This window comes from Anopheles cruzii, chromosome 2 (assembly GCF_943734635.1).
Source record: "Anopheles cruzii chromosome 2, idAnoCruzAS_RS32_06, whole genome shotgun sequence".
NCBI lineage: Eukaryota > Metazoa > Arthropoda > Insecta > Diptera > Culicidae > Anopheles > Anopheles cruzii.
Genome location: NC_069144.1, coordinates 13,539,589 through 13,565,135, shown reverse-complemented (window position 1 = coordinate 13,565,135; position 25,547 = coordinate 13,539,589). Strand labels below are relative to the sequence as shown.

The 25,547-nt window shown below is 50.7% G+C and overlaps 1 protein-coding gene across 1 annotated transcript; it reads right to left on the bottom strand.

Moving 5' to 3' along the window:
• Positions 1 to 5,468: 5,468 nt before the first annotated feature.
• LOC128278486 (protein sidekick-2-like) lies at positions 5,469 to 25,449 on the bottom strand. Its single transcript, XM_053017218.1, has 7 exons — positions 25,426 to 25,449; positions 21,432 to 21,558; positions 10,491 to 10,677; positions 8,024 to 9,866; positions 7,807 to 7,948; positions 7,685 to 7,736; positions 5,469 to 6,918 (listed from the first exon to the last, which is right to left on the bottom strand). The coding sequence occupies exons 1-7, from the start codon at positions 25,447 to 25,449 to the stop codon at positions 5,469 to 5,471; spliced, it is 3,825 nt and encodes a 1,274-aa protein (XP_052873178.1).
• Positions 25,450 to 25,547: the final 98 nt, after the last annotated feature.

Sequence of the window (25,547 nt, the reverse complement as noted above, 5' to 3'; positions counted from 1 at the left end):
CCCCGCTAATCGGGCTCCGTCGTCGGTCCGCGTCCATATCACGTGATGATACGCGGGGCCCCAAACAATTGTGGTCGGTTTTTCGGGGGTTTCACCGCTGATAATTCATTTCCAGAGCCGCCGGAGGCTGTTTTCGACGTATGTGGCACTAATTGAGTGCGTTATTGCGTCGTTCGAGGGCAAAGCGATACGAAGAACCTCCATTACCGGGATCATCCACCCAAGGGATCAAGGGAAGCACACCCGGCTTGGGAGATCCCTCAAACCGGATAGCCCGGAACTGCGACGAAATCTTGAATGTGATCATGGAGTTGTGGCGTGATGCGGACCAGTGTTCTCGGGTGCTCCGGCTTTTTTTGTTGTAATGCGGTATTGCGCTAGACGAAAGTTTATTTACCTAACACTAAGCAACATCAGCAGCCGCCGGATGCTGCGCTGCTGCTGATAATTCGAAGCAGTCGCTTATCAGCTGATACCTTCCACGCCCGTCATCGCGTAGCGGCCCGCGAGCGAATTTCTTGAATGAAAAGAAATCGGCGATCACCGGCGGAGACGAAAACAACCAATTGGTGGATCGTCTTAATATACTAACAGGTTATCAATCAGGGGAATGCTTTCTGCCTGACTATGCATTGACTGTTCCCGCCGCCCGTTACTTCTTCGGCTTCTATTTTCGCTTCCACTTTCGTCGAAACTCTCATCAGCTAAATTTGGCTCAAATTGCTTGAAACCTATCCGAGTTGTACTGAAATTAACCTTTGTCCCGCTTTGTTAAAAGGGGAGGGATTTCAAACATTCACCAGAATATTTCCCCTTTCCCAAAACACTCCCTCCTACAGAATTTGGTTCGATTTGTTCGAAAACAACTCGACTGAATTTTATGTTACGTTTGTATGGGCGGTGCTGGTGATGCAACTGGAGGCTGCAAACGCTACTTTCCTGACCGCAAACTGGCCATTTTCGGATCAATTAATAATGTACAACGTTTCGGGTCAATGGAAAACTGCTAACCTGCACGTTTTGGTTTACTTTATTATTACTATGTTTATGTTCATGCCTCGTTGCACATCGCATCATTAGTTTGGAGTTTGCTGTGCTTGCGCCCGTATTCATTTTCGTTTCATTCGGCGACGATTTCGTGATTTGTTTGGGTTGCTGCTGTCGCTGTCCAATGGTTTGTTGGCGCTCGTTGGCCCTCCTCGTGGCCAGACAACTTTCGCAATGCGCAATTTGGTGGATTCGGGCGGTTTTATCGTTTAGTGTTCGCTTATTTGTTCTTACTTATTGTTTCATTTGCATTTATTGCTCCTACGGTTTGCTTTCGCTGGTTGTGTGAGTTTTGTTTGTTTTTTTTTTCGGTTTCAACTGCGCGCGGCTGACCGTAAAACTCTAGTCCCTTAACGGTTTTGCGTTACCAATTTGGAATTTTTGATCCGCTCGTACTTCCTTCCTACTAGTTTCTTCCTTCCTTAGCTTCTTTTGCACTCATTGTTGTGAACGTAACTCTAAAGTAAAACAATATATGGCCAAAAACTTACTAAGTAGCATTGTTCGATTTTGTTTGGTTTTGCGCCTGGCTACTACGCTTCTCTCACGCTCTTTTTGTCAACTCTTTTGTCTTTTTATAATCACTACTTACCTAAACTGGGGAACTGGCATTTTCTTCTTCATTTTCTCTCGGTTGGTTTACCATTTTTCTTCGCTTACAGTTATTGTTATTTGTTGCATTTATGTTTTGTTCCATTTGTTTCGACGGCTTCCTACTTTTTACAACGTGTTCTGTGGCTCTGTTTCTGTGTTGCGCGCCGCTCCCTCATTGTAATGATTCACTTTCTGTCTGTGTTGCGTTTTACTTCGCGATTACTGGGTATAAAGAGTGAAAGAGAGAGAGAAAATGCTAGCACGAGATAAGCGGATTCGAGAGAAAGCGTAATTATGTTGTTTATTCAAATAAATAAAGATCGAAGATTTGATGGTCTTCCTTCTACGATTTTTTTTTGTTTTTGCTTGAGTTCGATCGACTTTTTTCATAGTTCTTCGCCAACGTGGGCTTAGGAGATAAATTAGAGCTAGTATATGTGTGATCGCATCATTTCATTTAGTTTCGGTTTTGTATGATTCGTATGTTTTTGTTCTACTACCTCATGCGTGTGTCCCGTTCCCTCTAATGCCCCCTTTCAGCTATAGCACCTAACAGCCTTCCTTCTGCTTCGCGATCCGCTTGGGTCCCATTCCACACAGTTTGTTGTATTCTTGTTTTGTGTAAGTTTTCTCTCATTTTAACAAAAATGATCAAGGGGAAACAAACGACCAACACCAAAAAATAATGCTTTTCAGCTGAACCCACACAGAATACAATAGATAATATAAACAACCCCAACCGAAGCTATCGTTCAAATGAAAATGAAATGATAATAGTTCGTTTCTGATAGGAAGTGAAGCATATTTTTATTGGAAAAAACTAACCCCATAATGCAAAAATGACCACAACTTTTGGAGTACTAATGTTTTGAACGCCCTGTTCAGGCAGAGGCCCTCTGTTGTGTCTGTATGTGTATTTTGTGTGAGTTTACGTTTCGTTTAAGCGAGCAAGAGATAGAGAGAATGCGTAGAGAGAGAGAGATGTGGATTATGCTGTTCCGTTATTAAGTGTGTAATACTTCCTATAAATGCTTTCACGGGCGAACCGTGGCGAGGATGATCGATCGGTGTCCTAGTAACCCCTCACCGGAAATACTGACGCGTGCTCTGGAGTGGAGTCGAACGATGAGTGAATGATTATGGCGTTAAATAGTTCGCGTATTTGTTGTGTTGTTCTCAGCCTGCTTCCAATTGGGCCGATCGGAAGAGGTTGCAAGGAGGCTGTGTCCTTTCCTACCGATCCACCGCCATCTTTGTCGACCCCACTTTGCTGCGCCTGGTTTTGTTCCTCTATTTTACCAACATTACTGCTTTGTTTAGAACTGCTACGCTCGCTACTAATCGGCCTAATGATACCCGCTAGGTTTTGTTGTTTGTTTTCTTCTTTTGGTTTTCTAGTATATGTACCAATAATAGTCGTAATCATACTCATAATGATGTAAAATAAGTCTTCTCAAGTTTACCGCGTTTTCTTCGACTTCTTCTTCTTCTTCTGTGTGTTTGTTCTGTTCTGTCTGTGTTCACGTGTTTCTTCCCTTTTTTGTTTTCAGTAGGTTGATTATGCTTGGATTATTGCGACATCGCTCGTTCGCTCCTGAAGGGGGTTGCCCCTTGTCCGTTTGAGTACTGGTTTATTGTGTAATTAGCGCGGTAATCCTGCCACGTTCCAAAAAGGAGAACCATTCGCACCGTTCCAATCCCTCTATACATTACAATAACAAGCGTTTGTGTAAAGTGTAATCTGTGTGTCCGTGTTCCGTGGCGTTGAGTGTGGGTCTGAACTGTGTGTTTTGAATATTTCTCCCTACATAACCATCATCATCGTTTAATAGCTACATTTTTGTTTGTTAAGGCAATAAATTAATTAATGTAATACTATTTTATGTATATATATATTTATATAATGCATGATGCGTAAATGCACGGATCGCCAGCCTTCCACCACACGCGTGCTTTTACTTTGGACTGACCCCGCTCCGGTATTCGGTATGCTCGGTATAATGGCTGTTGTGGCTTCGATTTGCACCTTCGAACCGTGTTTGTGTGTGTGTGTGTCTGGCGGGGCGATCTATTCCTTCTCACCAGCACCCGCTACACCCCTCGAAGGAAGCAATGGGTGGCCCAACGATGATGCGTTTCTCCGATACGTTTCTTTGTCGTGGCTTCGTACGCGACCTCCCTCAAAAAGCCCACGCACCACCCTTGTGATGATCGTGACTTTGCCGTTTGGTTGTTTGGTGTGTGTTTGTGTGTGCAATTGTGTGTCCGTCCCACCGATCCCGTTCTTATTATGTTTTGTTTCAGTTCATTATCACAGTTGCATATATTAATATTTATATGTTTTTGTTTTCAGCGTTCTCATTCTTTCTTGCTTTTAGTTGTGTGTTTTACTTCTGGTTTAGCTTCTCCTTTTTTGATTTGTTTGTGTTTTGTTTTCTGTTTGGGACCTCCCCCACTCTGTGTGGCTCCCCTGTGGTCGTCCGCGCGTTGGCGAGAGCCGCGGCGTTTGGCGTGGATTGGCGGTGCACGGGTTTTTTGTTTCTTTCGCGATTTGTGTGTGGTAAAGTTGTGCACTTTCTCGTCTTGTCTAGCAACCCATTGACGGGGTGGCCACTTGATAAGTCCATTCCTTCGACACGTACCTTTTACTGAGTAAGTGTATATATATATTTATATGTATATATATATATATAGATATATGGCTGTTTTGCTTTACAATCTCGCCCACTGTTCTGTTCTCATCTTTGTTGTAAACACCTAACTTGGTAACCAAAAAGCCGAACGGCGCGAACCGAATTGTGGATGACGCAAACGCACACGAAACATCGAGGAAATGAGGGAACCGTGAACTTGAAACCAAAAGCGAGAAAAGCCCTCCGAATCGAAGAGGGCCCAACGCAAACCAATGACACATAAAAACCGGACACGAAACGACAACGGACAACGACGACGAAGACCGGGCGTTTAACCCGATGACGCGCTGAGCAAGCGCCGAAGGCGAATGGGCGGCACGACGTTGGCCACAGGCTGGACAAATTCCGTCACTTCACACACAACACGCAACACGTGCGGATCCCCCTATGGATTAGTACCTTTAACCGTCCCCTATTTGTGTTCTCCTCACCGCGAGGTCCTTCGTCGGCAACTAAGATTCTTCACTTTGGCATCCGATTTGCTACAGAGCGTGAGCGAGAGAGAGAGAGAGAGGGTGAGCTGGGGATGGTGAGGTGTCCTTCTTCTTCGTGTCCTCTCCCGCGGGAAGATCCTGCTCTCTGGTATGGCACGCAACTTTGCTTTGGTTTCGTGTGTACTGCGCGTGCGCCTGCAAAAACGCCGTGGCGCAACGGAATGGCCAAAAATGAATGCGGGGGGGCTTTTGATATGTAGAGGTTCGGAGGAACGTTCAAACATCCGCCCGCCGTTCCGGTTCAGCTTCCACCGCCGAGCTCTAGACGCAGCTCAAGCGTTTCCGGAGGATGGCCCGGAAAGTACTAGTAGTACTAGTACTAGATTCGGGAAGAAGGTATGAGACTGTGAAACGCTAAAAAGGCTAGTTACAGAGTGATTACTAATGTGTGTGTGTGTGTGTGTGTGTTTGTTGGCCTCGGAGCTGGCGAGGCGTAGATAAAGATGCGCGAATGCGTTAGAATTGTTCAGCAATCGATGATGATGATGACGGTGACGGTGATCCCTAGGATGGTTTGATTTACGGTTTATTATTAGTCTACACACGCTTGTGTGTTAGTAGCCTCTAGTACCTAGTTGAACGACTTGAAGAATGTGGTCCTAACCCCTCGCAAAACCCTATACACTACTTGCGCCCCTCCTTATCGTATGAGATTCCGGTTGTACTTTCGGTCCGTGGACTTGGAGCGGCTCCGGGTGCGCGGTTTCGTGCGGGGCACCCATCGGCCCTCGTTGCTGCCGTTACCGCAGTCGCAGTCACTGTCGTCGGAACTGTGCTCCACGCTGTTCTGTCCGTGGCCGTGGTGCATCGGGGGTGGTGGCGGTTGCTGCACCGGGCACGGATGGGACCCCGCCGTACCGTACCCGCCGCCATGGTGCCCCCCCAGGCCACCGCGACCACCGCCAGCGGCGTGCAACCGGCGGGCCGTCATCATGGGACTTTCGCTGGATGACGTCAGATACTTTCCGCCGCCGCCGCCACCGCCGGGACCTCCACCGTTGAACGGGACCGTCTCCGGGCAGGGGGCTGGCGGGCTGGCCGGCTCGAAGCCCATATCGTCCGAGAACTCCTGGTTCACGTTCCGGTAAAACTCCTCCGTCGGTTCGCCGGCCCGGCTGAAGAACTCGATATTGCCCCCGATCAGCATCGGATCGGTGATGCCACTGCCGGCCCCGGCAGCACTACCGCCCGACGGTGGCCCCGTCCGGTAGCATTGTTCGTACAGCACCGACCCGCTCTCGTAGTCGTTCTCCGTACTCCCGCTCACGTTGTTGTACATGTCCGGATGGTGGTGATGCGCGTGGGGGTGCGCGTGAGGGTGGTGGTGTGGCCGGATCCAGTTCTGGGGGAAGCTCGGAATGGGCGGTGGCAACGTGTCCCACCGTGACTGCGGCTGCTGTGGCGGGCCCGGACAACCCTTCCGTACCATCTGCGGTGACAGGGCGGCCGGGTTCGTGCGGATCGTCATGTTGTTCGGTGGCCGGTACGTGCCGTACGGGTGGTCCGGCGGGGGCGGCAGCACGTCTGATATGTTGATCGGTTCCCGCATCGGGGCGTTGTACTCGCTGCTCGACGCCGGGCTGTTGCCGTTCGAGCACTTCAGGCACGACTCCTCGGACAGGGTGGGGCCACCCATGCCGCCGCCGGCCGGTGGCGGTGGTGGAGGACATGGGCCACCGAGCCCCCCGAGGGTCATCATGCCACCGCGCTGGAGCGTCACGGTGGCGTACGGTTCCGGTGGTAGGTTGCCGGCACCCATCATCATCAGGCCCCCTTTGCCCCCGGGCTGCTGCTGCTGGATCGATGGCATCGTGTTGTTGGTCAGCTCCGCGTACTCCGAGGTGCTCGGGGGGTCGAGTGAGTGCGATGGGCCCTTCACGAGCGTGTTCCCGTGCAGCCAGAGCGTGTGTTGTTTGTCCGGGATGATCGTCGTGACGGACGGGCCCGGATAGGACGCTTTGACGCTCTGCTTTTTGCGCACCGTCCAGAAGATCGCAAACACGGCGCCGCTGATCAGGCCCACGCACAGCACTACTAGGGCTGTCCCGGACATCCACGAGGCGGTCCAGTAGCTGGGGGTCGGGTCAGACCTACGGTGGAGAGGGATTGAAGGTAGATTAGAATCCTGTGTGCGTGCAAGGGATTGGCGCTACCCCTAAGGTCTAACCGTATGAAAGTAGATTGTATTAACAATTTGGTCCTCCTTATTATGCTTCCTTTAACAACATTACCTTATTTTGACATCAGGGAAATGATTTCATGTCGAAAACAAAAATTTAGTTTGCAACTTGTCTTTGAAGATGTCGACTTTTGTGCCAGGAAACAACGTTTTCGGGGATCATTGCTATTCTGTTACCTTCTGAAGAAAACTGCTACAGAATCGCATCAAATGCTTTTCGAGGCTTGGTTTTGGAATGAAGTTTTTGGTCCATGAAAACCATACAATTTTGACTGCAAAACCAGATCGATTCGGCAAAAAGAAGCAATGCTGTGGTGCAGAAAGGTGTGGTGTACCACAAGCTCCTAAAACCTTGTGAAACCGTTAGTACAGACCACATCGAAAAATGACCACAATGGTGCGGTAACTTTGCTCTATGACAATCCGGTTGGACGCTAAGTATAACTGCTTCTAGATACAATCAAAGCACTTGGCTGGCCGGCTGGCAAAGACGAAGAATTCTTTCGTCCAGGAATCCACGGTTTAGCAGAGAGAAGGAAGAACTAGCTAGCGATGGCACATACTTGAAATAAAATAGAGCTTTTCATCTCAATGCAATAAACATGTGATTTCTTTGAAAAAAATGCACTTTCATAGGGTTAGACCGAGGGTTGGAGGGTTGCCTACTTTCAACTAACCTCACGATATTCTGTGGATCCATGTGCAGTGGCGTCGGAACGCTGTACGGACCTGCGCCGGAAGAGAGCGGGTGTTAGAGTGGACACACTCAACGACGACTTCCCGGGGCCGGGGAACTTACCTATGCCGCCCGCGGTTAAACTGGCGACCCGCGCAATGTACATCGCACCGGGCGTCAGACTGTTGATGACGACCGACTGAGTCGACGAGTTAAGCGACATCTGGCCCAGCACCTTGTTGGTGGCGTTCGATTTGATTTGGATCTGGATCGCAGAAGGTAAGGGAGCATTAGTTTCAGACCTTCGAGTAATGTCCTTGCACCCCGGGGGTCACAGTACCTTATAGCCGGTGAGTTCCCCGTTAAGCAGATGGACCGGTGGCGGTGACCAGCGCACGAAGGCGGCCGTCGTGTTGATCACCCCGACCCGCACGTCGGTTGGTGGAGCCGCCGGTGGCCCATCGAGCGTCTTCCCGCGGCGTACGTTCGAAACGGAACCCGCCAGCCCCTCCGGGATGCTGGCAAATATTTCGTACTCACTGTACGGCCGCAAACCCTCGAGCGTCAGTTCCTTCAGGTTGCTCGTCGTCACGACACTGCTAAAGGACGAGTTGTACAGGTAGTAGTCGACGGGCTTCGTCACGGCGCGATAGTACATCCGGAGCTGCATCCTCGACGTGCTGTCCGTCACGTCCCATGTGATGCCGATCGAGCTGGCCGAAACCGTGTAGACGTTGTTGAGCACGATAAACTGGTGGTTGTTGACCCACCGGTGCTGTTCGTACGCCGGGATCTGCTCCTTCCGCGCATCGACCGGCTCGTCCACGTCCAGCACCTTGATGTGGATCTTTTTCACGATGCTGCCCGCCTCGTTGATGGCGGCGCACGCGTACCATCCTTCGTCGCCCTTCGAGACCTGCTTCAGCGTGAGGCCACCGGTTTCCTCGAACTCGATCACGCTACTGCTCGGTGGGTGCTGGGTGGTGCTGGTGGTGCTGCTGCCGCTAGTGCCCACTCCGGTCTGGTCCGTGGCAGTTTCGAGCGTTGCCCCCGGCCCGGCTTGCTCTTGCATTTCTTCGGCCGCATTTCGACGGTTCCGCAACAGCAGCCGATGACGCTGCTCGAGGGCCGCCACCACCAACCGGGAAGCGGGGTACTGGCGTCGGAGCTGCCGCTCCGAGACCGGTTCGATCTTGATGGACCAATTGCCACCGCCGACACCGCGAACACCATCGCTCGAGTTCGAAGCGGCCGGATCGATCGGAGCGACGAAGGCCGCACTCCTTCGCCGCCGCCGCTTGCTGTGGGCCCCATCCGGGGACATACCATGGTCATCGCCGGTGGGAGGTTCCTCCCCTTCACCCGCACCAGCCCCGGGGTGTGGGTCGTGCCCGTTGTCGACGTGCTTCCGATCGATCCGATCCCAGAAGATGCGCACCCCGGGCCGGCCCTTCGCCCGGCACGGCAGCGTGATCGATTCGCCCTCGCGGATCACCACGTCGACCGGGGCCTCCATGAAGGTGGGCGCCTCGTACACGTACAGATACACTGAGATCGTCACGTTGCCGCCCTCGTTGTGGCCCTCGCAGTAGTACTTCCCGTCGTCCTCCTGGCGCGCATCCTCGATCCGCAGCGTGTTGTCGAGCAGCTTCCGCGAGCGACCCTCCGGAAGCCGGCCGCTCTCTTTGCGCCACGACACGATCGGCTTCGGATCACCGGCCAGGCCGCACGGCAGATCGAACCCTTCGCCCTCCAGCACCTCCGTGTCGTGCGGACTCTTGACGATCGTTGGCGGGGCCAGCACCTTCAGGTAGGCCGCCGGTGTCGTCTTTGTCCCGGCCATACTCTGGGCCGAACACTCGTACCGGCCCGAATCGCTCGGTTGGATCTCCGAGATGAGCAAACTGCCCGAGTCGACGAGCGAGTGGTGCTTCCCGTTAATGTCCAGGATCTTGCCATCCTTGATCCACAGCACCGACGGTTCCGGGATGCCGCGCGGTGGCGTACAGTTCAGGATGACGGGTCCACCGACCAGCGCGACCGTGTCCTTCGGCACCAGACGAAAGTCATCGCGCAGTACCGCAATCTGGAGCGTCGCGTTCTCGCTGATGGCGACCCCGGCCGAGTTGCGGGCCTCACAGTGGTACACGCCCGCGTCCTGTTCCCGCTTGTTCTGGGTCACCCTGTGTAAAAAGGAGCGGAAGCGGAATTTGATGTGTTAACGAACCTTCTCACAGGTGTTAAAAAATGGTATCCTTTGAAAGGACTTCGAATTTTTCGAAGCAAAAGTGTCAAGGTCGAACACGAGGTAGTAACGAATAAAATTATTAGGTGTGTGAATTAATTCATGCGTTGTTACAACAGACGGCGTTACTCACTAAACATAACAAATACTTTTTTATGAAACATGTGTACGAAAACGCATCTAAGTGGATCGGTGATAAAGAAGTTCTATCGACACGGAATCGAGGAACTACCTAAAATATGGGAAAACGAAGTAGGCAACGACGGACAATACTTTCATGAGGGTAGTCCTACGTTTTGTTGTTGCACTTAGGTAACAAATGTCGAATAATGAATTAATTCAAACACCTTATATGAAAGGTAAAAAGTGGCATGATTGCGCTTCGAATTTTTCGGCAGCAAAAGTGTCAGGGTCAAACACTGAGCACGAGGTAGTAACTAGTAAAATTAATTTTAAAATAATTGACATTAACGAGACTTTGCCAGATGCTAATTTTCCTTGCCATTACTACACTTCTCTCTCTCTTTCTCCACATCCACGGCGCACGGCACGGCACACTTACCTCAGGAAGAACAGTGAGCCCTCGGGCAGGATAACGCGCCGATCGGACGGTGACAGGGGCACCCCGTTCTGGTACCAGACGAACTCGGGCGGTGGCCGTCCCGTCGCCTTGCAGTTCAGTGTCAGCGGTTCGTCCTTCGCGGCGACCGCATCCTTCGGGTGTTCGGTAATTTTCGGCCGCTGTTGAGCTGTGGGGAGTGGAGAGAAAACGAGGGCCAAATTAAACACACTGCGCGCTGTGAGGTGCAATGAGGTGGAATAATGTGCGCCATCGACATGCTTGAAGAGCTCAAAAACGAAAAAAAAAAAAACAGAAAAATCCAACCCACAACCCGTATGATGTGAGAGGAACGGGAGCGCAACATTTGGGGACGACACATAACACAACACACGGCCCCCGGCCGGAGCTCCGAGAGCATAACGAATTTATGCCACTTTACGCCAGGCACAGCAACACTTCACGCCAGAATGGTGGACGATCCACACACGCCGCCGCCGCCACCGCCGCTCGCTCATATGCAAAGATGGGGGCTAAGAATAGAACTTCCATAATCAAATATTTGTACCAATAACCCGGGAGGCGACCCGTATGAGGTGGATGTGGGGACCCGGGGACCCGGGGACCCGGGGACGGCGTTTGAAGCTGACTAATGGCCATTCAAAGCGAGGCATAAACCGCAACAACTAAGTGGCAACCATCGTCCCGGCAGCAGCAGCACAGCCCAGAGCCATCTGGTGGTGGTGCACCGTTGGCCAATTGGGCCAATAACACAGCCGGAGCCACAACAACCTGGAGATTCCCCCCGGGGGCCTTGTGTGTGTGGTAAGACCCCCGGATGCCGAGCAAGTCAAGTGGCCTGACCCGCTATTGGCCCGACGCGTTAACAACACACAACAGACCGACACTATCCGTCGGCCATTTGCATTAAAAGGCCCCGAGAGGTCCCCCAAGAGGCGAACCCTCTTCTCTGCTCTATTGTGAAATGGAAATCCTGTGCATTTCCTGCGGTGGCCGATGCGAACAGTGTAAAGATCTCGATTCTCGAGTGGGAGGCCGTTTATTTTTGGTACCGACCCCGGGACCACGCCGAAGGTCGCCCTGTGGCGACGTGTGGCGAAGGCGGTGATGCGGTAATGGGAAAATCACTTCCCGGGGCAAAAAGATTGCAAACTTAATATTGTTTTTTCCCGTTTTTCTTTTAGTGCAACACAGTGCGCTCAATAAACACAGAGAATGCAATTAAACTCGGTGCGACTATCCGGCGTAAATTTTGGGTTGGTCCGATCCGAGAGAGAGAGCCAACGATCCTCCCGATCCAACAAGGACGACGGGGCTAATTTAGCCAACCACCCCCCAAGGCTGCTGGGGAGTTCCGCTTTCGTTCCCCTTTTTGCAGTTCCAATTTCGCCCGAGGACGACGTGAAGAGATGCGCGGCCGTTTGTTTGAGCAAAGCTTCTGCTCATTAAGTTCCTTTTTATTTGCATGCATTTTGCGACACGGCCACCGAGGCTGGAGCTGTTTGGGTTTATTTTATTAACGAAGCACAGCTTTCTATATTTGCCTGCCAGCCGGCCAGTGATAAAAGGCTGCGCTACCGAACAGGAACGAAAGGAGTTTTAGGTCCTTGGGCGAAACTCCAAAGGCGCGTTAGTGGCATTCGATTTTTGTAAAGTCAAACTATCAAACAGATTATTGTTTTCGCGTCGCCTTTTACAATGGAAGGCTTTAGAGTGAGGAATTAGGTTGCATATTTGCCTTCGCGGCCAAAAAGGGCAGCTGAAAGGGCTGAGAAGACAAGGTTTGATGCTGGTTTCGTGGCCCAAAACTTTCACCGAATCAGACTCAAACTCATTTTGTAATCGGCCTTATAGTGAACTCTCGCTCTCTCTCCCTTTATCTGTCGATGAACGGTCGATCATCCTCCCAACGCCTGTCTTTTGGATTCAGAAAATTATGAAGCTGAGCTCGGCATTTGAGGACGCTCGAAAACTCGGGCGATCAGCGCCGCTATCGGTGCTTCCGTGTGAGCGCCCTTCCGTAACCGAAATTATACAACTATATTTAAACAAGATAACCTTCTGTCGCCACCGCCAATGTTTACCCGGCCCAGCAGACAGCAGCGCAGCGCTCGGTGGCCCGAAATACGAAATCAATAAACTCTACCGCCACCGCTCGTCTGCCGCTCTGCCGGTGGTGGTCCCTTTTTCGTAATCGAGAGCCGACCCGACCTACACACGGACACGGGGAGGACGGTCGAATAAATAGGACATCCCCGCTTGGCGCGGCGCTGGGCAGCGCGGGAGGTTGTTGTGTTGCTATTGACACTTCACTCGGCCCAACACGGCCGGGAATCGGATCGAAATCGGTTGCGGATGGCCACAACCAGACAGCGGGAGAGAGAGAGGCGACATGGCCCTAGAAAGAGAGCGGGTGGCCAACATCAAATAACTCACTCGATCGCGTGTGTGTGTGTGTCTGTGTTTGGGAATGTTGTTTGCCGAAAAACATTCGTGCCGTGCAAGAATGCCCCACACGGTTGTGGACTCATTTGTGTGCTGCTTTTCGGATTTGCTAATGTCGAGACTCCGTTGGTTCAGGAAACCAAAATCGCAATCGCCCCCCCCCCCTGAAAAGGATGATGGATCGGAGTTTTAGTGACCGAAAAGAGGGACTCTGTTGTTAGCAACATAAATCGGTGTCAAGACAAAGGATATACAAACGATGGACCAATCAGTCCGCAACAGCATGCGCCAATCCGAGGCCGTGCTCCGACGCAAGTCCTGTGAATGAAGTGTAACTAAATGGAAATCGTTAGCGCTCGGTGTGGGTGGGGGGCTTCATCCCACAAGAGTGTGGGGCAGTAATCTGTCAACCCGTCCGCACCCGGACCGGCTTTTCCATCTCGAGTCGGCTTCCCGGTGCTGCTGCGGTAAAGAGCCATCCGCCATGTAGTGATTTAGTACCGACAGGATCATTATCCTTTATCATCCGTCGTTCACTTTTTGACCCACTGCTGCTGGGCAGCGAAAGAAATCGAGCGCCCGCGCGATTGATGGTGTTCCTTCATCGTTAGCTCGTTCCGACGGCTCGGCCGCGCACGCCACTTGTACTCCTCACCAACCGGATCTTTAAGTGACACATTTCCGGCAATGATTACGACAAAAAACGGGCGACGAAAAAGCAATGAACTGCACACAGCAATTCAATATTTGATTGGAATTTCATTGCCTCATCATACTTTGATGTCCTGAAACCATACGATTAATGTTTGGAGAATGTAACAGGAGATAATACTTCATGGCGGTAATCCCCGGAAAATGCTTCAATTTTCACATTTATAAGGTTGGGAAATAGGAAATTCAATATTTTCCCGGTAGATGGCTTTATTGGTCGATATCTCGTAAAGTATCGATCGTACAGTTTCAAGTTTAGGTTCATTTTAAAGCTGACACTTCAGATTTCTACTGTCAGCAACTGCACCGTTGGGAAGTTTTAAAGCATCGACTTCAAGACTTCTACAAGCAAAGCATTATGAAGCAACTTCGAAATCGGTCCATCGGTCCATCGGAAACATCTTAAATGTAGTTTTGAATTTCACGCCAAAATAATGGATTTCTTTTTCCTCAAAAAGAGATGTTTGACACTTTGAATACTATTGAGCCCGCTTCGTTCCCTGATGGTGCCCAGTACGGTTGCATGGAAGGTAAGGAACCGCTAGCTTTTAGCGCACCATTATAATTTCCCCTCAAAAAGGAAGAGTTGAAGAGTATTTTGTATCAAACCAACATTCGGTTATATTTTGTGCATACAATTTTTAGTGGCGAACTTCGCTGCTAAACAGATGGTGGCGGCATTCGGCTCTCGGCTAAGAATACCAAACCCACCTACTCTAAACCCTTCGAGGTTGTGCTCTGACTCACGCCTTCGCAGACGGAGAGCGAATCTCCCGGTGGACACGAAAACCGTGAAAACCCACCGGGCCACAGAAGCTCCGGCTAACGAGCGATCCGGAGCCGGTAGTAGATTGCACCAACACCAACTTGCCGGCTGCTGACCACATACACCCCGACCCCGGAGTGTGCACCGACCGACAGATGGTGACGGCGGCAGAGTGGTCGAAAATCAAAGGGGTTCCGCATCCAGCAGCACCACTAGCACCAGCACCAGCAGCAGAAAGCCGGAAATTTATGATGCCACTTTTGGTGGCGCACGAAAACATATGTGTCGGGAAGCGGGGGGGGGTGGAGAGTTCCCGGGTTTCGAAGCATAATTTCCACTCTCTCGCAGCCGGAGAGAGATGGCGCACGCGAGAGGTTTATCATAATATAACATCATCATACATATTGCACTTTAATGCATATGCACCGCGCGAAGCAGCGCCGGTTTTGGGGTGAACCGGTGTCTGTGTGTGTGTGTTGCGTGGCCAAACAGCACCCGCCATCATCATCCGAGCCGGCCGAGCCGCCTTCATCGACATAAAGCCCTCTCTCGATCGTACGGCAGACGGACCCAAAACCCGGCAGGTTGGCTCTGCTCCGCGACCGGAAGTTTCGTGAATTTATTGCCATGAATTTATATGGACTTTCACCTACCACGGAACGCCGCGGCCGCCGCCGGGGCAGCTGAAGTGTGGTGGGCGACAAACCGATTTGGTTCGGTGAAGCAGTTTTCCCGCTTTGCCAGTCCAACTTTGAAATGGGTTTGTTATTCTTTCTCTCTATCTCGAGCCCTGAGACGGGAAAAGTGGATAGAAAGAGCCTTGAGCCATTCCATCAACAGAGGATTTCGTTATAAGCCAGTGAGTGAGTTCCTTTCCTTCCCAGCAGCCACAACCACAAAGCGCGAGCCATCAAACCCCTTGGCTGTGACCCTGCCGCCGATCGTATTACTGTCCAATTGAACTTTCACCAATCAACGGCTCAAAACGACGGTGGTGACGGCCGACCGCACGACCCCCGATTAATTGAAAATTGAAAGGAGAAACAATGGCAGTAATGGGTTTGTGTAGCGGGCACTTCAGCCGAAAAACTCCAGCCCAGAACCCTCTTCTTTCATGTTCCAAAGGCCACCAACCGCCGGTAGTCTTTTCATTAATCATCAACCCGAAAACCCGCACCATAAAAGTGGAAACAAAAGTTTTTCCACTCCTCGAGAGAAACAGGACTTTTAGCGGTGGCCCGAAATTTTCGGGTTCGGATCCATTTTTTCACAGTCTAGTGCTTTCCGAGATTGCCTTCTTGTGCCAAAAGGGATGGAAAGTGTCGCCAAAGTGTGTTGTCTGGCCTGGCCACGGGGAGTTTCTGCGAAGCAGCGCATTAACCAGTCTCTGTTCGCGATCCAAGGCACAGGGGGGGGTCTTCCTTGCGCCGAGGGGCTTTTGCTAATTGTAAGCTTCGCTTGTCCACCGCTTGTCGGCCCCGCGGTACCCTTATAATTTTGTACACCCGACTTGGAAACCGACGACGCTTTTCATTCCGCTGCCAACCGGAGCGCGTGTGTCCGTGGAAAACCCTGTGAAGCTATGCACGGCACAGAACGGAGTGCTCGTTGTTGCCGTGGGATGGGAATTATGTTGAAAGGATTCCGATTCCGAGCGAGAGCGAGTGTTGACTGTGTTGAGATGTCCTTGGGCGAATAGGCAAGCACCGGCCACCGGGGATGAGCGGCGTGATGTGTCCCTGTCCCGGTCCGGTCCGGTGACTGATTCCACCGAGCGCCTTTCGCTCTTATTATGTCAATAACGTTCTGCGTCGTCGGGAAAACGGAATGTCTTTTCCCAACGCAACTTGCGGCGTCTGTTTGTTGATACAACTGCGCTCTTTCTGTCGGAGCCCGAGATTTTCCGCTCTCGCTCCCGAGTGTGTGCTCCCGATCTCTCTCTCGCATTTGCGGGAAAACCCCGTTGCGGGACACATCATAAAAGAAACCCCCGAGTTCGGCCAACACCCCAGCGCCAACCGGAGCCCTTCCATTTTTGGTCATTGTCCCGCCGAGAGTCAATTTCGTCATTTTCGTCGCATTTAGTACTACGATCGACACGCCGGTCGATTTATGTTCGCCTCCGATCTGCGTTATGTCCGTGGCCAGTGGCGAAATGGCCTCACTAATTCCGGACCGTTGTGTGTCAAATCGTATACATTTTTTAAAACCCGCACACAATAAACTATTGATCCGATCCGGGCTCTATTTGTGGCCTAGTCGATCCGGTTCGAAGTTTATCGGAACATCGCGGAACAAGGCTTTTGTGTTTTGTTATACACAAAACAATAATGGCCGGTAAGCGGGGTTTCGAATCGATTCTAAACGGAAGTTAGGCAACCGACGAACAACGGTGATTATGGCGTCATTTTTGTTCTTTCCCAAAGTACAACAGCCTTCCATTTGGAAGGAGCACCAAAGGAAGCCATCCCTGGCTGGTGGGATGGAGCCCTCAAAAAACCCGCCCATTTGGGATCGGATCGGAGCCTGCCGATTTTAGCATTCCGGACCAGGCGCCTCCGCGAAGGTTGTGCGCAACCCCGGGTTGGCCGGTGTGCTCCTAAATAAATAAGAAAAACAGGTAGCCAAAGGGTTACCCATCAGTCGATCGATCGTTTTACTTCTTTATTATTCAACTAACTGACCCCCGTTCGACCCAAAGTTGACTTTCAGAAGTAACAGCAAACGGTCCTCCGAACGTCGAACGTTGCTCTAGTCATTTCTAGTTATTTGACTATCTTTTTGCAAGTGATTGGAATTTGCATATTGAGCCGAACCATCGATTGACGAACTGGCGATTAATTCCGTACCATAAATAACGTTTGACGGAAGAATACAGAATACCACTCCGAAACAGGAGTCTGAAGGCCTAATAGTATTAAGGATACTGTGCAGCGTACCATGATTCAGCAGTGTGACCGCCCCATTATACGAGTTTCATGTTGTTTATTTCATTTTCTTCTAGGCACCCCTCAACTCAATGGCCGTGTCACACACATTCTTATTAATATTGCTAGCCCCGTACTCCATTTATCAAGCTCCCTGACAGGCCGATGAAGTCACACGGTTTGCGGAATTGGGTTAAGAAAGAGTGACCAGCCCGCCAGCCAGTCCGGAAGCGAGCAGAATGACAAGCGAGAACGGATTAGCAACACGGCACTGCACCAGAGCGGAAGGTCAGAAAGACATTTGCCACCCTGGGTCCGCTTATCCTGTCGCTTTTCTTCGAAGCCTCACACCACACGCGCGACGTGTGTCTGTCAAGGCGGAGGACACGGCACGGGCACACGCTCGGAATGTGAGAAAACTTTGATCTCATCAAAAATCATCTGCCCGCCCGCCTTCTCGGGGGCTTCCTTCCTCCCCATTATGCGACAAACGGCGGACCCGTCGATAATCCCCCCCGTTGGTGGGCTGCGAAAGGAGCAAGAAAACTGCGAGAATGAGCATCGCGGCCGATTGCATAAGCCGTAATCCGGAACCTTTAATCCCCGCCGTCATGATGATTTCATCTTCTGATGAGACACTTTCAGGCAAGGAAGGAAAACAAAATCGAATTCTTAAATCGGTTTATTTGATGTTTGCTAATGCCGGGCTTTGTTTGAACACCTCCCCGCCATTATGAAGTACTTTGGTTGGTGTCGTTCAAAACGGTGACACCGGCAATCTAATTGGCGCCAGAAAGTAGGAGGCCGATTACGTTTGTCGTGCATTTGTGACCCCTTTTTTGGGAATTAACCCACAAAACGACTCTCCGGCCGTAATAATGAAGAGGGCACGTTTCACTGTTTGAGCCGAGGCGTTATGGTGCTTGCCTTTTGGGGAGCGTAAAACTTTCGAAGCTGAGCATTGAGGTACGTGACTATCTTAGAGTATTGCAGCGGTGCGAACGGATCGGAACATTGAATCTGATTTATACCGAAACACTACAGCCGTGAAATTGATTTTTTTTTTCGATTTATACTAAGCGACGAGGCGAAATGCCAGAAAATGTATAAAGCATTGTTTTTTTTTTGTTTCGGGGAAAATACTGAGAAACACGTCCGTGGGATGGTTTAATAGATCGAAGTAAGTACCGGACTGCAATTTATTCAAATTGGCTGTCAAAAAGACATTTCGAAACGAAAACCCTTCGATTCTCCATCAAAAAGGTCAATTCGTTCCCAACACGCAAAGAATATTAATAGCAGGTAGCAGGCAAAGTACGAACGAATCTTTTTGCGATCGCGATTTTGCAATTAGCTATATTTCAACTGCTCGGTTTTTGATAAGCGTGGTGAATTATTTCGTCAAATATTTGCTCTTTTTTTTAAATTTTCCAAATTTTTGCTCGAAACAGCTCGAAAGCTCGAATAACAGTAGGATGTAGAATGGTATCCTGTTAGTTTTTGCGTACGATTTTTGAAGAATACCTTTCATTTTGTGCTGTATACAGTAGACTGAACAATAATTTTTTAACCTCAATTATTATGGACGCTTTCAAGGCTAAAACTTATGCCTTTCGTATTGCAAACTATCATTATTTAAAAAAAAGGCATTTTTTGAAGACTATTTGTATTACCCGTGCACTCGGTTGGATTTTATTCGAATGCTCGAATGAGTTGCCCATCGCAGACCCATCTCCCAAGAGATGTTGGTGGACCTTTAATAGAAACCAACTCTGAATGAGGCCCAGCACGGACACAAATTGCGTTTCGAGTGTGTTTCATTTGCAATAAATTACGGAAATGATTTACTGTTGCAACCGAGTCAATAAACAACTCCGAAGCGGGTACATATTTAGTGGTCGGACGGGACGGGACGTAGCGGATGGACGGCCACCGCCGACCGCTAAGTTGACCAACATTCTGGCCACCATCTCTCCGACCATCGGCCATCGGTGGTCGGAGGAGAAATGGATCCTTTTTAAGGATTCCGGTGGGCGGTGGTGAAAGGCTCACAAGTTTTGGGGGGTTTTGGTTCGGTTCGATGCGGGCCGATCGGCCGATGGTAAACATTCCTATATCCTGATCCCACAACTCCGAACCCCCCAACCTCATATTGTGCATTTCGATCCATTTAGATTTTATCTGAAGGTTGCCCGCTACGAGGCCCACTGGATTCCCTCCTTTCACTCTCTCTCTCTCTCTCTCTAAGCAAGCAATAAATTTGGCTCATTTATTCATCTTTCGGTGTTTGGGAAAAGTTTCTTCCCCCCACACGGAACCCCCTCGTTCAGTGTGTCAGTCCTTGGGTGGTCAGGGTTTTTTCCGTGTACCGTGCCTCTTCCTTCGGCTGTGCTTTGCACGATGGGATTAGTTGGAACCGCTTTGCTCAATCAACACACGCACACACACACACACAGAGCAGAGGTTCCGATGTCCTTTTTCGCCGGCGTATCGACCGACCATCGAGCGGATTTCTCCGGAGACAACCGGACGATTGCGAAGGCGGCCTACTGGACGGTGATGGAGGTCCTCAGATGCTGTTATTCATTAATATGGTTATTGCCGGCGGCCGGGGCCAAGCATCTTCATTGCTCCGACCTCGGACCTAACTTGGCTCAGAATTTACACCGCCCGAAGGTCTCGCCGTAAGTCGTAAAACGGTCCGCCGGCCGTTGGCTAGCTGACCTTCGACAGGGAGATGTCGGACTAGCGCTGCAGGACGAAAAGAAGAAACCGCCGGAAGGACCTTCTCTGCTTCGAGTTGTTTTGGTTTACGTTCGAAACGCGTGGCGATGCAAATGGGAAGGGTGCGCGAAGAGGGACACCAGAGGGCAGGCCAAAGACAGTGCCTCCTTTGATCCCGCAGTGCAATTTGATATTTTTTTCCCCCAGAACCAACAAGGCCACCAGGCGAAGATTGAAACGAACCAAATTCAAGCCGCTCTCTCTCTTTTTCTCTCTCTATATGTTAAGGCCGGATGGACGCATATGTTTAACGGCATGATCGTTGACACAGCTGCAGGAAGCTGTGACTCGCAAACAGTTTTGGGCCCAATTTGAAACATGTACACCAAACAAATTGTTTTATTGCCCGACAAATGTTGCCCGACGTGAAGTGTGTGTTTGTCGGATTGAGGAATTCGGTTTCCCTGTGAGATGGAAAACCCGACCGAGCGCCCGGTAACACACCCCAAATTTTCTGGAACAAAGCTCTCTCTGTTTCTCTTGTTTTTTTCTTTTTTGGGAGTGTGTTGCTCTCAGCACGCCATTGCCCGAGGCTTTACGGTCCGCCCGAAAGAGAGAGAGCACGCGAGAGAGAGCGTAAGTACGAAAAGGACAGCAGCAAGGATAACACAGAAATGCGGTTTTGACACTCCAGACGTTGTGTGCTCTGCATCAAAGCAAGCGCGTGGATCCTTTTTGAAGAGAGAGAGAGCGCACAATCATCAAAGAGGGCACCACACGGCGGCATGACAGTTTCAAAACTCATTGATTCCGAGAACCGAGCTCACCAACACCACCGACCAACAGAGAGAGCCTTTGAGGTCCATTGTGAGGCACACACACAACGGCCTTCCGTACACGGACGGCAGAAGGACGAATTTCCTTTTCTCTCGCTGACGCTCCGTGTTTGCGTTGTCGCGTGCGTGCGTGTTACGCGCAAAGGATCTCCATCGGGTTGGGTCGCCGGAAGCCGGGGACAATTGCTTTGGCGCTTTTGTCCGCATTCCCCCATTCCCCGTTTTTTTTTTCTTTCGTGCGCTCCAAAGTCGCCAAAGTCGGTCGGGTTTTTCCCGAGGTCCCTTCCGGTAAATTATGCCAAACGAAGGGTGGGCGGGGGGGTGCCACGGTCCGGTTTGCAGTGTGAAGGAATTGGCACTTTCAATTCCCGACGCGTTTTTTTCCCCCACCCAGTACCAAATGGGGAAGGAGAGTGGCTGGGAAGCGTCCCCGTCGCCGCGCAGGGTGCACGAAGGGTTGGAAAAAATGGCAAATTGAAAATTCCACCCCGGTGATGGGGGGCCTTCGACCTACCTTCGGCCGATGGATTATATAAACTGCTAATTATCAGCAGCACCGATGCGACGGCCCACCACAGGCCATCAGGACGAACCGCGCCCGCCATGCTGCTGCCGGGGCGGCGGCGAGCCGGGCTCTGTGCCTGCCGGGTGGCAGCCCTTCCGGTCCGGTCGATTTGATTCCGATTGCGTGCGTGCGTGTGTGTTGGGAGGGCGCCGCAATTAGTTTTCCACCGTAGACGCCGGGCCACACACACAAATACACAAAATCACACACGCTTTTCTTCGCACAATCAATTCAACACAATCGCACACAGCAGTGCACACTAGATTACGCCGTGCAGTGCGCGTTCACCGCGAACAATAATAACACTTTCCGGAACATCACTAACACACGCGCACACACACACCTTTGATCCTTTGGAACACACTTCACGATGGATCAAAAAACGGATTGGCTGCTGGCGAACAATCGCATGCGGGAAAAATAAGGGAAAAAATATTAATATCAAAAAAGGACACAATGAATAGCACCATTCATCGACACACACACAGATACACGGCCAAACATGTTTTCGAAAGAGAAAAAAAAACAGCACGGATTGCTTCGATGGGCGCGCTGCTCGCCGAACCGCTTCCGGTGGTTCCGGAGCCCGAGTCGGGGCGGAAATCCGTGCTCGTCCCCGGCAGTGCCGGCAGCACAGCATAAACGGCGGCGAGCATAATTTTTCGACTGTTTGATTGATTGTTTTACCCGGCTCGTTTGGCTCACCGCGCGCCCTTTCGCTTTGTCTTTCTCTCTCTCTCTCTCGAACGTTTACTTAGAACGATTAGACTTAGACGATCGATTTGGGGGATTTTGACGTAAAGCTGCTTCGAGAAGCGGCGTTCGTTGCTGACAATCGCCCAAAATTAGGAATTATTATGAAAAAGGTAGTGGAACCACAACTCTATTTTTACAGAAAGACCGCGAAGAAGGATTATCGCGGCGGGTTTCGTCAGCCTCGTTGGAAAGCAATTACCATCGGCAGACTTCACCATCACTCCGACTCCAATGCGATCCGGACGCTATAGAGTTCTGTGGAGTATTTAGGCTTCGCGCCATGAAGATCGGCAGCGATCGGAGACTCACTTTTTCATTTTCGAGCTCCAAATTTCCCAAAACACGCGATGCGATCCGTGCTTCCCATGGCCCCAGGGCACCGCGTGCAGTGTCCCACCAGAACTGTGTGGGGATTGCGTTGTACTTTGTCTTCCGGTACTTGAATCGATATTATGGGGCCACCCCAGCTCAGCAGAAATAGTGTGCCGGGTTGGCGAGAAATTGAATTTCCAACCGGCAGCCAACCCATCCCGGTGTTTCCGGTGGTCGTTGCATCGAACGCACGCAGCATCCCGGAGGGTGAACGGATCATCCCGAAGCACGCGCGTGTGTGTCTGTGCCGCGTTTCGGAAAAACAACACACACGGACGCGCGCGGGCGGGACATGATGGAACCCATACGGGACCGCGGCCCCGGAGACACACGGGAACGTTATTCCCAAAATGGTGTAGTTTATGGGACTTGAACTTCGCCGCCACGAGTCACGACGCGGAGTGGATTAAGTCACGGCCGTGTGTCGCCTGTCGCTTTGAAGTGCTATTTATGGAGAATCGAGTTTTGCCCCGACCAGCGACCCAGTATTCCCGAGGGGCCCTACGGATTATCCGGTTCCGGAGTGGGAGTTTAGACGGGCTGTGCCGGACCGGGCTTCGGGATTATCCTGACGGCTTCTTCCACACCGAGCCTGGCACAGAACGGGCGGATGAATGATTAAACGGAAATCGAACACCACACGGCCGCCGACCTCCGGATGCTGCTTTTGCGCACACACACCGCACAAACCGACCGGGAGGGCCGGGTCGATTGGGACGTCGTCGTCGTCGAGGGAGTCAGAGACACCACAACACAAATGCAACTCCGCTGCTGCAACTGCTGAGCGGCTGAATGCACTTCTGACTCCCGAATATGCGTTTTGCTTTCTTCTTGCGCCCTCTCTTCTGCTGCGTGTGCCCCTTCGCCGATCATTCTTCACACACACAAACGCACATGAGAGGGAGTGTGCGGGGCACACACACAGACACACAGCCACCCTCTCTGCCGCACAAAGAAGACAGGCGACGAGGGGACGGTTTTCGGTGAACGACGACGACGAAGATTTTCATCTCCGCGTTTGGGTGACGCATTTTATGCTCCGCACGCGAGGAAGAGGGAAAAAGGGGCGAAGCAACGAACAACATAAAAAACACTAAATATCGCACTCTTGCAGGGTGTGTGTGTTTTCGGGCCCTATTTTGGCCACTTTTTTCACGAATGAGTTTGTTCACGGCACAACAAACTCGAGCACAAAGTCGCGTGAAAGTCGTACCCGTACCGCGGTTGTTATCCTTTTCTTGTCTACCCACCATGCTACACCACGGCACGCCAGTTCTATGTTGTAATCCGCTTTTGCTCTGTCCGTCCGTCCGTTCCCCCGCGTGTGTCGGGTCGCGCGGTCCGGTTCCGTCCGCGTTCGCGTGAAGTATGAGAAATCTTGTCGTTGCGTTTTCGCCCTCGTCGTCGCATATGCGCACTTGGGACCGACGTGTGTGTGTGTTTGTGTGCAGGCGGTGCATAGTGGGAAATTTAATTTTCTTCGTTATGCATCAAGAATTGTTTTCATAAGGCAAGCCTAGCGGACGAAGTTGCAGGAATTTGCAAGCGAAACTTACTAGTTAGCGAAGCTAGCGAAATAGTTTAAAATTACCTAAACTTTAATTGTAATGCCCAGTTTGGTTGCGCCAAGTCGCACCAACATTTTGCTGCATTACCAAAGTTGAAAAACTATAATTTTTCGTATTGATATTGTACTGAATTCTCGAAATCTACGCAACATGGAAGGCTAATCATTCGCATTTATCATAGTAAACTTATCTATTTAATGAAAAACTATATATAAATATATATTTTCCCCATAGTGCGACGACCGGCGGCCCTTCGCACGCAACCAAGCACGCTTCGCGCAGACACAACGGGAAAAATTCAAACCCACCACGTTGTAAACAAAAACGGTGCGCAGGGTTGCATCGCTCTCTGGAGGGTTCGAACAATGTTCGGTAGGTGGCGCTGATTCGGACGATTCGAAACGGAGCTAGACTTTGAATTTAGACCGTTAGAAGGGTAATTCGCACACGTTTTCGTTCGTTGGCCGAATAGTGACTCATCGAACAAGTATTTCCAAATGGAGCTATTACCTACCAATCTGTTCAAAAAGGTTTTCGGTTCGATAAGAAAAACACAATTTTATGGTTTCGAAATACACTTTATTATTCATTATGGTCTCCCTGAACAACATCTAGTTATTCCAACGTAATCCCAATTTATGAATTCCATCCCTGAAGCGAGTATCGGGAATTCCCGATCAGGATTCCAGGAGTACAACTACTAACTACGTGTTTATTGATGTTTCTGAATCAGCATCTCCTGCGGAAAAATACAACCAAATTTCCGCCTCTCTTCACTCGTTTTTTCTTTCTCTCGCCAGTGGACAAGGAGCATCGAGCCGATTGTCACACATGGGATTTCTCAAAGGCCAGCAACCGACGACGAATATGGAACAGAAGTCGGTGGACTCGGTTATCCGTCAGTAGCTGGTGCTATATACGCAATATTTTCATATTTCATATTTCATACGCAATAGTACTGAAATATTGCCAAAAATATTGTTTGGCCGTATTGTGCAACATTATTGCTACCTACCAGTCGCTCCTGCTCCCCTAGTCAAATTTAGTATTTTTCGGGTTTCGAGGAGATCCACAGAGCCGAGGAGATCCGGGAGAGCCCGGAGATGGTACAAAAAGTGCGCCAGCCAACGGACCGAGCTGGTTCTCCATTTTATTAGCTAATTTTCTGTTTTAAAACAACATGTTCTTCAAGCAAAACAGGATAAAGTACAAATTGTGTCCACAGTAAATTAAAATCCCCAGCTTACCCGATCGACAACCGTGCGCGCCATCCATCGGGAAACCGGAATCGGTGGCCACGTCAGTCAAGAGGGCCAGCAGGACCGCGAGCCGAGAACCGCCGCCACCGAATAACATACCCGTCGTCGTC